Raw genomic sequence first — 12,728 nt, 5'->3', positions numbered from 1 at the left:
CTGAGGTCAGAGAGGTTGGATTCCTACTACATCAGGGGTTGTGTTGCATCAATGGAATAGCTGATGCCAAAACCCAAGGACCATGTGGTCCAGCCACAGTACAGCACTATGCTGTTACATGTAGTAACGTAGGATTATGAGTGTTGTTGAACAGCATTCATTTCTATTTAAGGGAAAGGGGAAGTGCCATCTCTTCATGTCCACACTTGCTCTCCCCAAGAAAACCCTCTCCCCAGTCTCCATTTCTGACCTCTAGGAAACAATTTTTAACCATTTTTTAGAAAAATTGTCTAGAAGAAGCAGTACTCACAGTGGGAGCAGATTCCACTTCTTTACTTGAAGACAGAAAAGAAGCAAGGAGCAGAGCTTGTCATTTAGAAGTTCAATAGGCAGTTGATCTGTCAGCCTCAGCTACATCACCACCCACCAAGTCTGAAAGCACTGGGCTGTTCCAACTCCTTGGAAGAGTGTCAGACACGCAGCTGAAGAGATCTGAGCTCAACTGAAATATCTCCTGGCCAGGAGTATCTGTCACCTACACCCCAACAACTCTCCATCAAGGAGTCCACTTCTCTCTCAGGTAGCTGCTCCTGCAGCCCACTATCCCACCATAGACAGAAGTCTTCACCAGGTAGCAGCAGAGAGAATTAGACTGAGGAGGACAACTAACAACAAGGGATGCCAGGACCCTGACAGCTCCCCACAGCTTCTCCAAGCATGGGAAAGTGGCAGGAGGGTGCACAGATGCCTCCAGGCTTGGGAGTGAGGAGGAATTACAAATTGGTATTTCCCAGGACAGTACCAGGGCTTACCAGCTGTAACCCTTACTGTACCACTGACTGCACATTCCTGCCTGCACTGTCCCACATCAAGGAGCAGAGATGAGACATGAAGAGTACAGTTCGTATGTGTTGAGCAGGACTCACTCTTACAGTCTCTCTCCAAGAGAGACTAGAGACAGTAAGTGTTTTTGCATGCAATAGTTTTATTTTAAGCCATTATAACCTCATACAAGCAGCTTCTAGGAAGATAAATCTTTACATTGTACGCTAGCAGAGGGTTTAAGACCAACAGCAATCATAACTTTGAATAGAGGCAGTGCCTGGATACACTAATAGAGGACATAACATGGACAGCTTACTAGGGAGGTGGAAGCATTGCAGGGCTTCAGCTCTGTTCTCCTCCTGGCTCAGAGCTCAGCCACCATTCCTGAAGGCAGCTAAAATCACTTAAGAGTGACCCTGCTACTTCCACCACCTTCCTTAGAAGCTCCTAAGGCTTTTTTTTAACCAGTACCCAATAATCATCCAAGAGGTGACATCTCCACTGTCAGCTAGAGAGCGGAGTTACACAACACTAAGACCAAGCCCTCAGAGTCATGCCAGGCAGGCATGTGCTCATGGCCTTATCCTTTACATGAGGGTGGTAGAAGCTTCATGAACCCCTGCTGTATCTGCTTCTTTCTCCTCCAAGTGTTCCTCCTGTGAGGTTTCCACCTCCTCCTCCCTGGGGGAGAAGGGTCCCACCAGCCAGGACAGAGGGGCATTGTTCTTCAGGTAGTCCAGCAGTTCCTCCATGTACTCCTGGATTATGACCAGCTTCCTCTGGCTCTGGGTCAAGACACTGCTGGACAAGTCCTGGAAGGAGTTGGCTGCTGAGAAAGAAGCATGGAGCTCCTCTATGGTACTAAGAGATTGTTTCACCTTATCCTGAAGGCTTGAGGGAAGGCCTTTGATTGCAGACAATATTTTACAGCAGGCCATCTGCAGCTGCTGTGTGATACCGCGTGCCATGAGCAGGGCCAGAGACTCCATCTCCTGGGAGGAGGCAGGAAGGACAAGATCAGAGGAGCAAGTTACATCCAGACAAAAAGAAATACGTTAAAAGTCAAGGAGAGGGAAACAAAGGGCTCTAGGCATCCCCAGGGGGTACCTCTGGCTCCGCAGAGCTTTCATCTCCACTCTCTTTGGAAGACTTCCTACTCCAGTCCAGCCACATCTGGTGTAGTTTCTCCTGCCCCTCCTGAAGCTTTTGATTAAACCCTTGCTTAAACACTTCAATCTGTGGCAGGGGAAGATCAGAGTGTCAAGACAGACAGATCTGCTGGTGAACAGTACAGGTCTTTATCATAGTGATGAAGTTGAGACCAAGCTAACAATTCTCCTGCCAGGAGACCAGGTTCTACCTACCAGTTCAATGATGCAGTGAAGCTGTGCAAGGGCCTCCTTCATGCCCTGCCAGACCTGCTTCATTTTGTCTGTTGAGTGCAGGTAGGCAAACAGGCGAAGTTCATCAGAGAGAGAACCCAACCGCACAAAGTACCTCCTCTTCTCCCGCTGCTGCTCCACAGACATTATGTCTGCACCCTCCTCAGATGCTGCCAGCTTGGCTGAGGAAAGAGACAGTGTCTCTAAGTGGTTAACTAGAGATGCTTGCCACACAGATTATACAAGTATCAGGAGATCTTGGACTAGGAGCCAGGTAACATCCAGCACAGCACTTCCCATTAGTCCCATTCCAGACTAGCCGGGCAAGGAATGGACTGGCCATCCCCAGTGTGATGGCTCTCATTACAAGTAGTGACATACACCATTTCCTTACCTAGTTCCTCATTTCCAACGGGAAGAGCACTGTCTTCTGTTTTCCCCAGCACAGCTTCTGCCCCACTTACAGCACTCTGACCCACTCTGGAGTCCATAACCATCCCCACGCTGCTGGTCACTGCAGATCTGGCAGCCTCCACACTGCTCTGAAGAGTCTCCTTAGTTACATCTATCACTTCCATCACTTTGCTGCTCACAGCATCCTTTGCATCAGCCACTCTGGATGACACCAGCTCTTTTGTGTCAGAGATAATCTGTGGAAGAGAAGATCTATGTCAGATAAGTGATTGGGTCATGTAGTACGCTACAACTCTGAATCACACCAAGAGGACAATTAGCAGCGTCTGCTAAGTATTTACTCCTGTACAAACTTGCGCTATGCACCTAGGGGTCCACTCTGCCAGCAAAGGACAGCACAGCCTTTGATTCTTACCTGGTCCACTGGCTTTTGAAGGACTGGGAGCTTTTCTCCTAGTTTATCCAAACCTTTGGAGGCATACTCACTTGCTGCAGCAACTGCAAAGAAAAAATTGTCACAGCTGTTTTTGCTGCAATTCCATCTCACAAGTCCTACCTTCCTGAGCATGTTGCTCCATATAGACATAGCCACCTATATGACACCCTCTCCTGCAGCTGCTTGAGCTCTTGACCAAATAGATGCATAACCCTCATTTCTGCCCAAGCCTCCACACCCCAAGGATCCAGCATCACTCTGGGTTTAGAGTAAACTCAGGCCTGTCACACAGATAGTTTTGTCATACACCTGTCATCAGGAATAGCTCCTCTCCCTCCAGGAGTTCAGAGCTCTCTCAGCTGCCACAGGACCTTTAGATATAACAGTCCTCCAAGAGGAGGCTTCTTCCTATTGCCACCACAAGCTTGTAAGAATCCACTATAAGAAACTGCCACCTAATACTTTGGACCTTGCAAGATCAGCTTTAGGGTAGTCAGAGTCAACTCCTGGTCCTCCAGGGAGCAACACTCCATCACACCACTTGGACTAGGACTCAGCTTTTTAGCTTTACTTGTAAGCCAGGAATAGTCCTTTTAGTATGGTGATGGAGAGGCACATTTCCACATACTAGGACTTCTTCCAGAGGTGGAAAGAGCCAGTGAGTCCCCCACAGGCAGGTGCAACCTGCCCTTCCACAGGGTATTACCATGAGGCTCCAGTGTAGTCAGCACTGGCTGCACACAGCTGGCTGTGGCTTCAGTCATGCTCTTCATGCCTTTCTCTGCTGCACCACACACAGATCTGATGTAGGGGTGGCTCTCCTTAGTGGAGGCATAAGCTGTAGAAAGCATATCACAGGCAGAGCTGACCAAGGTCAGGTTAGCCACCTGATCTGCCACATCCTAGAAGGGTGGAAAAAAAGCCATGAGCTTTGCAAACACGACCCTGAGCCTTCTATGCAGTTTTGCTTCAAAACTTCCTCCTCTGGTCACCTGGTCTGGCTGAGGAAGCAAGGCTTGCCTTGCTTAGACACTTGCTTTACAATCTACAACTCCATTGTGAAACAAGATGTTGAGCACTGGCACTTATGGTTGGTCCATTCCAGAAAGGTCCTGCATTAGCACAATGCTACCCCAGGGACAGCCGAGTTTCTTGGCAACCTTAATACTTCTGAACCCATATGCAGCTCTAATTCATTTGATATAGCTAGTCAGCAAGCTAATACTCCAGGAAAAAACACCTTGATCCTGTCTGAAGCTTTAAGTTGACAGACTTTACGCTAGCCTGCAAGAAGCACGCTGCTGGTCATGGGAGTAAGCCACATGCAGCAGGTTTCAGGGCTGCTGAAACATGGGAGACTTTCTAGAGAAGCATTGCCTGTAGCAAGCCAGGATCTTGAGTACATAGTTAGAGAAACATCTTTCCTAGCCAAGAATGAGGCTATTCTGCCCAGCCTAGGAGGTTACTTAGAGGATCTTCAGGCCTACTCTTTTGGATGTGCTGCCACCCATGTTTCCAGAGAAGCTGCAGGGCACAGCCCGAGAAGAGGAAACACTCCTCCCTTTGTGGGGGCTTAGTTCCCCCCAGCCAAAGCAGGGCCACCTCCTCATACCTGCACCCAGGGACTGCCACTCATTACATCGCACATGGGGCACCTACCTGCTCCTCTTCCTTCACCTCCAGGGAGCTCTTGGCAGCTTCCTCTTTGTCAGGCATAGCTGAGGCCATTGCAGCTGAAATGCCAGTAGCACCATGGTTTTAGGAAGAAAAGACAAAAAAGCCAATGAGCCTCCAGAGGAATTGGTCTTCCCAGAGGACACTGCCCCCAACCTCATTAAAGGGAGAAGTTCCTTTACGGAACCTCCCACTAAGGCAAGACCCCCTAAATTGGCCTCTTCCCAGTACAGAAGGGATCTGTGCTACTTGCAAAGCTACCTAGGTTATGACATATCAGAGAAATGATGAGAGAAAAGTCTTTCCAGGAGAGCTCTTGTCAGAGAGATCATAGTGCTTATTATCAATATATTTAGGTACTTGGTACCTTCTTCCTCCTCACCAAGGCTTTGATAAAGTCTTATAGTAGACAGATAGTAACACTGGAACAGGAAAAAAAGGAGCTCAAGAAGAGTGCTCTACTGCTCTTAGCACACCCCAACCAAACCCAGCTTTTCACTCAAAACCAGCACAGGCTGTATCTAACCTTTCAGGCAGGACCACAAGCAACCTTGTATTAACTAAGACTAATCCCACTCCATAATTAAACCAGATAGGAAACATCTAAACATGAACCAGGAGTTCATAGAACAATTACAACCCTAACACCTGAAAATTTCCAAGCAGTACCTTTTTGCCCTGCTGGCAGTGAAGCAGATGACCAGCAAGGAAGAACCAGACACCACACCATGGTCCATCATCCCTGCTCTGCCTTTTTATACTGGCTGGGGAAGTGGGCTAAGGAGGGACCCCCAGCAGCTGACAGCCCTAGGAAGCAGCGGAAAGGAGCCAGTCTCTGTCCTGGCCAATTAGAGGTGGAATGGGGTTGGAGATGGGCCCTGCTGTGGCTCGTTAATTACTCTGTAATCAGGCAGGTACACCTTGCCCTGTGTAGAGGAGCTCCCTTCAGAGGCCAGCACTCCTACAAAACGAGGGAGGCATTGCTGGCATGGACAATGCACCCTCTATGATCTTGCCTCAGATCACACGCTGTCTGGAAACGGCGGCTAGTTTTGTTCTCTCCTCGATGGGAAACAATAACCAGAAAGGAAAAGCAAAAATAGAAAAAAAATCCAGAGAAGGACTTCACACTTAATCTGGGATTCCTATTGCTTTTACCTGCTAATGCTTAACGTTTAATGGCAGAAGTAGCTGCTCAGCTGCTGCCTAATCTTAGAAGCACTGGAACTCATATTTCTCACATCTTGAAGTCCCCAGAGAGCCCAGTCTCTCCACACCTTCCCTAAAGGCTTGCAGGTGAGCATCTTGTGCATGACTGATTCATAGCCAGGTTAGATGCCTTCTGCCTGGGTTCAGTCTGTACTTCCAGGACTGATCTGACTCTGCCACCCCCCCAGACAACCCGCTTCCCTTCAAACACCGTTGCACAACAGGCCCCTGACCTCTGCATGCGTTTTGGGAACTGCAGCTTCCATTCATCCCTGTGCTGGGGGGAATTTGGACCCCTGACACCCTGGGGGAGGGCCCGCCATGGTCCTCCCTGCTCGGCAGAGCTTTGTCTCATTGTAGAAAGACCCTTCCGATTCACCGGATCTCAGGCCATCAGGGACCTGTCTCATGGTGGTGGGCACCATTAGTGAGAAGAGGGGAGCCAGAGGCTTCTGGGTCCTGCAAGGACTCTCCCTGTGTGCGATCTAGTGAGTTTAAAATACAGCAGTCTTGGAAATGGCTCTTGTTTACTTTACGGAGGAGCAATCCCTGGAGCAGTGGGTTTCCCACAGATCTGTGTCTTAGGGCTGCTTTTCTCCAGCTTCTCCGATGATTAATGAAGAGTGAGTCACACCATGTCCTTCTCTTCAGAGGAGGCATTGCCACGGACTCCTCTCCTCCTGGCCCACCTCTTCACCTCATTTTATTGGGACCTTGAGGCCTTTGATGTTCTATTAAACGTGAAATGAGCTGAGTGGTTTATATATATTTTACAGGAGGAGAGAAAACCGATAGTCACACGAATGCACACAGAACTCTTCGACACACCAGGATAAAAAGAAATAAAGGCACAGTGATGGGGACACAGCAGCTGATCAAGGACAAATCACTGACTTTCGTTTGACAATGGTGGAAAGGACTGTTACAAAAGAGCAACACTACCTCTCCAAAACACAGCACATGGACCGGTTTTCATGTCATCGCAATTTGGTGAGATATTCCAAAGAAGTTAAATTCTGTTACACTCCCAGGGCAGCCAGCCTGAGAAAACAGCACTGTCCAGACTGTCAATGATTCAAGCGGTTGCATGCAGTCCTGCTGGAAAGCTTTGAGTGGGAGTGGGATGTTTCAGGTATCCTCTTAGTACCCTGGCCCCACTAAGGGTCACTGCTTTACTTCTATGATGCATTGTCCAACATTTCAGCAAGCCTGCTCTTGAGTGGGAGTTCAACACAAGCTTTGCATGACCAGGGTTGATATAATTTTGTTTTGCTTGCGGGAGAACACATAAAGAGTTTGTGTTACAGCCTCCATCCAAAGCCCCAGCTCCTCAAATACAGTGTCTGTCATTCCCTTCATTTAAAAAGAAAATTGGAAGAAAAAACAGGGCACCTGCAGGACAACCAAGCGATCAGGCCCAGCCAGCATGGGTTCATGAAAGGCAGGTCCTGCTTGACCAACCTGATCTCCTCCTATGACCAGGTGACCCGCCTAGTGGATGAGGGAAAGGCTGTGGACATTGTCTACCTGGACTTTAGCAAAGCCTTTGACAGCGTCTCCCACAGCATTCTCCTGGAGAAACTGGCGGCTCGTGGCTTAGACAGGTTTACTCTTCGCTGGGTGAGGAACTGGCTGGATGGCCGAGCCCAGAGAGTTGTGGTGAACGGCGTTAAATCCGGCTGGCGGCCGGTCACAAGCGGTGTTCCCCAGGGCTCGGTTCTGGGGCCGGTCTTGTTCAATATCTTTATTGATGATCTGGATGAGGGAATTGAGTGCTCCCTCAGTAAGTTTGCAGATGACACCAAGCTGGGTGGGAGTGTTGATCTGCTGGAGGGTAGGAGGGCTCTGCAGAGGGATCTGGACAGGTTGGATCGATGGGCAGAGGCCAACTGTACGAGGTTTAATAAGGCCAAGTGCAGGGTCCTGCACTTTGGCCACAACAACCCCATGCAACGCTACAGGCTTGGGGAGGAGTGGCTGGAGAGCAGCCCGGCGGAAAGGGACCTGGGGGTGCTGGTTGACAGCTGGCTGAACATGAGCCGGCAGTGTGCCCAGCTGGCCAAGAAGGCCAACAGTGTCTTGGCCTGTATCAGGAATAGTGTGGCCAGCAGGAGTAGGGCAGGGTTTGTGCCCCTGTACTCGGCACTGGTGAGGCCGCACCTTGAATCCTGTGTTCAGTTTTGGGCCCCTCACTACAAGAAGGATGTTGAGGTGCTGGAGCATGTCCAGAGAAGGGCAACGAAGCTGGTGAGGGGTCTGGAGCACAAGTCTTATGAGGAGCGGCTGAGGGAACTGGGGTTGTTTAGTCTGGAGAAGAGGAGGCTGAGAGGAGCCCTCATCGCTCTACAACTACCTGAAAGCGGGTTGTGGCGACGAGGATGTTGGTCTCTTCTCTCAAGTAACTAGTGATAGGACAAGAGGAAACGGCCTCAAGTTGCGCCAGGGGAGGTTTAGATTGGATATTAGGAAAAATTTCTTCACTGAGAGGGTGGTCAGGCATTGGAACAGGCTGCCCAGGGAGGTGGTGGAGTCGCCATCTCTGGAAGTGTTCAAAAAATGTGTGGATGTGGTGCTTCAGGACATGGTTTAGGGAATATGGTGGCGCTGAATTAATGGTTGGACTTGATGATCTTGAAGGTCCTTTCCAACCTAGTGATTCTGTGATTCTGTGATTCTGTGAACTATGAGAAGATGGCACCAGTATAATATCAGCTTGGATCTGCTCTGCTGTTACCTGCCAGAGGAACCCAGATCCCGGTGGCAGGGCAGGCAGGACTGGCACCCACCCACACATGATGTGAACTGAACTACCTTCCTCCCTTTCCAGTATTCAAGAGCTTAGCCCCATCCAGCATCCATCAGATACTATGGCAGCTACTGAGCTTTATCTTAACAGCCAGTTTCCCCGTGCAGGGAGCAGCCCATTCCCTGCGCCCACAGCAGAGCAGACACCCCAAGGCAGCCTGTGTCCCACACCATCCCGTGCAACCCCTGTTCCTCATGTGCACAGTGGGGGACAACATGCAGGGTCCCAGGGGACCCTCCATGTGAATGAACCAGCACAGCCCTCCAAAACCAAAGTTATGTATTGTGAAAGAGCCACAGGGAATACAATGGATGTCTTCCCTTCATATGCATCTGTCAAAGAAAACAAAGCAAATGTCCTGGGCAGCATCCAGATAGAACCCACACGCTGCCTCCCCAACCATCCCACATCTCCCATCCAGCCCTCACAGCCTGGTATGACAGCACCAAGGCTGCCAAGACCTAGAGGCTGCCATTTTGCTGGGCTCATGCTCTGGGCAGAGGATACTGGGTTACATGTGCTGCCTCCGCACTCCCTGTGAGCACGCCTGGGCGTGAAGAGCCCCAACAACGTGCCCTGGGCACTGCCCAAGAGGCAATCCAATGTTTTCTCAGAGGAAACCCTCACAAGCACTCAGCAACGGTGCTGGGGTCCCAGGAGCAAAACAAGGTGTTGACCAGCTTGACAGTGAAGATGCACTTTCTACAAGAGGTGGTTCAAAGCTTATAGATGGTTCAGGTAGGAGCAGCTTCAGACAAGACAATGCTGTCTCTGGGCCATCCCTTTCCTTGAATTCCCCACCGAGGCCTTCACTTGATGAGGTGAGAAGTCTCATTCCAGCTTACGGACTCAAGTAGACTCACCCAGGACTTCCCTGGGCGTGATCACAGGCATTTTTTGGTCCTGCTTAGTCACCTCAAGGCCTACATACACACAGAAATGGCTCTGCACAGCTTACTATGGAAGATGTGGTGGTCACACCATGTTGTGTTATCTTGAGGAGGAGGAGGAGGAGGCTGGTGGCTGTGGGAATACAGATGACCAAATGCAGGATGGTTGCACATCTCACCATTTTTGCAAAGCATGCGTCAAAAGTGTCACAAGTAAGGTATTAGGCCCTGGAACAGTGTACGGACAAGTGTCAAACTGCCTTCACCCCCCAGAGCCATAGAAAGGAGGTCCACCAGGAGTGAGGGCAGAAATGGTAAATCACAAGAGTCTGGAAGCCCCTTGTGACTGTGGTTGGTTTAACCACTCACTAAGCGAGTCCCTCTCTTTTGCTACAGAGCCTGAGTGTCTTTGTACTTATAAAAATGCGAATAGACAGGCTAAATTGTGCGTGTCCTGCACAATGTCTCACCTCTGGAAAGGCAGCGTTTACCAGGCTCTGGACATACCTGCACACCTAAGGGTCCCACGTGCGCATGGTTTGCACCTCATCCCTGCTCTGGGGTACCTACAAATTTGGGCTTCTGCTCCCTCGTCATGGTTCTAGAGGAGGGACCAGCCCTGTCGAAGCCCTGACAGCCCTGAGGAGCGCACGCCATCTTCGTCTTTGCAGCTGACAGTACGTATGTGACACAGCAGCCTTCAGAGTCAAACCACACATTTCGGAGTGCCCAAAACTGCCATCTGAGGGAAGGGTTGGTGTCTCCAGACATGTGAATAGCTGTGCTGGGAGCACAGCCTGGAGATGCGGCCGCAGGCACCAGGGCTGCAGGTCCCCATGTGGAGCACAGCCGCCTGCCGTGGGTGTCGCAGGGTTCCCATGCTGACCAGCTGTGTGGCACAGCAAGAAGAGCCTCGGATCTCAGCCGGGGCTTCATAGGCTTCAACCAGTGTCTAACATTTGTGTTTAGGCCCCTCTTAGAGCTAGTCCTGGCACTAGGAGCCAACGTCAATGGTTTGACTGCTGTGGGAAAGGTCGCAGCAGCCGTGTTCGCCCGCGGTGGTGGCAGTTTCTGCCCTTGCCCACCAAGTTGATGGAAACCAGACTAATGTGGCATGGAGCAGCAAGCATTGCTGGAAATGATGTTTGCACAGCCGGTTACAAAACGTGGCTCCTTTCAGCCCTGTCCTCGGCAGGACACTGAACAGGACTCCTGCTGCCAGAGCCACATAAAGAAGATGGCAGATCTTTACGTGGCAGAACAGCGGGGAGCAGGAAAAGCTAAATCAGGGAGGCAAACAGACTTTAGCCAGTCCTTTATAAACACAAAACAGCTACCCTGAGAAATCCAAACAGCTCAAATGTAACAGAGGGAAAAGCAAATCCTTCCTAATGAGGTGATTGAAAATAAACCTGAAACTTCTGTATGTTTTCTCCTTTGTCTACAAAGCCTGAAAGGGAACCTAGGCAGTCCTTAGCTCGTCCTGAGGCCACCCGCACTCCTAACGCACAGCGCGGTGGCAGAGAGGGGGCAGGGGGGCAGGGGTTTTATATGGGTGCAGGTTGTCTCAACCACAGGGGCAGCTCTGGGCAGAGCAGGGCAAGCGAGAGCCCCCACCTCGCTGTTTGCCTGACAGGTGAAGACCCCCTTGGCCTGCAGAAGGCATTGAATTCAGCTGTCCTATAACCTGGGTTGATGCTTTAGCATCAACAAGTGTGTCGTATCATGGCTTGTATTTTTGCGTGACGGTAGCATGGCTAGCGGGTTCTGAGAGGAATAAATATGTGCTGAATACCTGCTGAACAACATCTTAAAGATACCTAGGAAAAAAAAAGTTTGACTGGATGATCCCAAACAGATGCTGAGTTGGTTGCTTACGTTTCATCAGCAATAGCTATGGGCATGTGTAAAAGCAGTTTCAGCTTCCTAGATTACATTATTGATGAGCAATAAGATTTGGGGTTATTTAAGGGGCACTTAATTTCTAAGTTTGTCTGAGATGCCACAGTCCTTCACAGACCAGGTTCCGTGTGGCTCTGTACCAGTTATCTACAGATCTCCTTATGTCCCTGGATTCTGAACATTATGAGTAATTCAGTTGCTCTGATGATGGACAGCAAGTACCAAAGATCCTGATTTCTACACTACATATAAGGTATTATCTGTGCTTTCTCAGGTGCATTTAATGGTAAACTCAGTGTTAGGAAAAGAAAAAAAAAACAATTTTTAATGGCCCTGGCTGCACAGAGATCACAGTGTAGTGCAGTCTTCCGGATGATGAGCTTGGGTGATTGTGAGGCTGCAAAATAAGCCTAGCCAGGAGGCTGCTGGTAAGTTTGATGCTGGAGGCTAATCCAGGAAATCTGGAGGTTCTGACATACCATCTCTCATCGGGGCTCACTATCACCGTAATAGAGAACGCGAGAGCAACCAGAGTCTAAATCCCTCTGTATGCTCCCTTGTGACTTTTCTGCAAAAGAGGAAAAAAAAATCCTCCGAGTACAAACTGTCCTCCCGACAAGCCCTGAAGCAGCGGTAAACGTCACATCAGAGGATCCATCATCCCAGAATGCCCTGAGGAAGGAGCAGCGCTTGTGCCGTTTGCCTTGAGGTCTATCTTTCACTTTCCGTTTCGGACTGTGACAGTAGCATCCCTGAAATACGCTCCCACCGCTCACCTCTCATTTCTCCTCACATCCTCAGCTGCGAATGCCACATGTGCAGCAGCGGCAGCGTATCGGGGGTAGAGCCCCACACTGGGTCTTACAGTGTTGAGTAGAGGAGTTAGGGTGACTTGACAGAGCTCCTGGTAAGGCTGCGGGTGACCAGACTCGTAATGGTTTGTTGGCTCTTACGGGGACAGAAAGGCCCTTGGCCTCTTGAGCAGTTCATGCAGTCTTCTCTGCCTGAAGTGAGTCTCCTGAGGATGTTTACAGAGAAACTGAATTTTGAACCTGTGGAAATGGGAGCTACCACTGCTCCCAATCATCTTCCAGAAGATGAGCTTCATCCAGCTCAGCAGTACAGCACAAGCCTTCGGAGGACCCCAGACTCTCTCAGGAGGAGGGCTGCTCCTGCTGTCCTACACCCAT

General features: G+C 50.0%; 1 protein-coding gene across 1 annotated transcript; it reads right to left on the bottom strand.

Annotated features, from left to right (window-relative positions):
- Window positions 1–1,412: 1,412 nt before the first annotated feature.
- LOC309410733 (perilipin-3-like) lies at window positions 1,413–4,785 on the bottom strand (the record flags this gene model as incomplete). Its single annotated transcript, XM_082007179.1, has 7 exons — window positions 1,413–1,817; window positions 1,933–2,061; window positions 2,190–2,389; window positions 2,602–2,857; window positions 3,037–3,119; window positions 3,764–3,959; window positions 4,717–4,785. The coding sequence occupies 7 exons, from the start codon at window positions 4,783–4,785 to the stop codon at window positions 1,413–1,415; spliced, it is 1,338 nt and encodes a 445-aa protein (XP_081863305.1).
- Between the last annotated feature and the right edge of the window lie 7,943 nt (window positions 4,786–12,728).

Source organism: Phaethon aethereus (genome assembly GCF_964289735.1).
Source record: "Phaethon aethereus genome assembly, chromosome: 16".
Classification (NCBI taxonomy): Eukaryota; Metazoa; Chordata; class Aves; order Phaethontiformes; family Phaethontidae; genus Phaethon; species Phaethon aethereus.
This window is presented reverse-complemented; position numbering and strand designations above follow the sequence as displayed.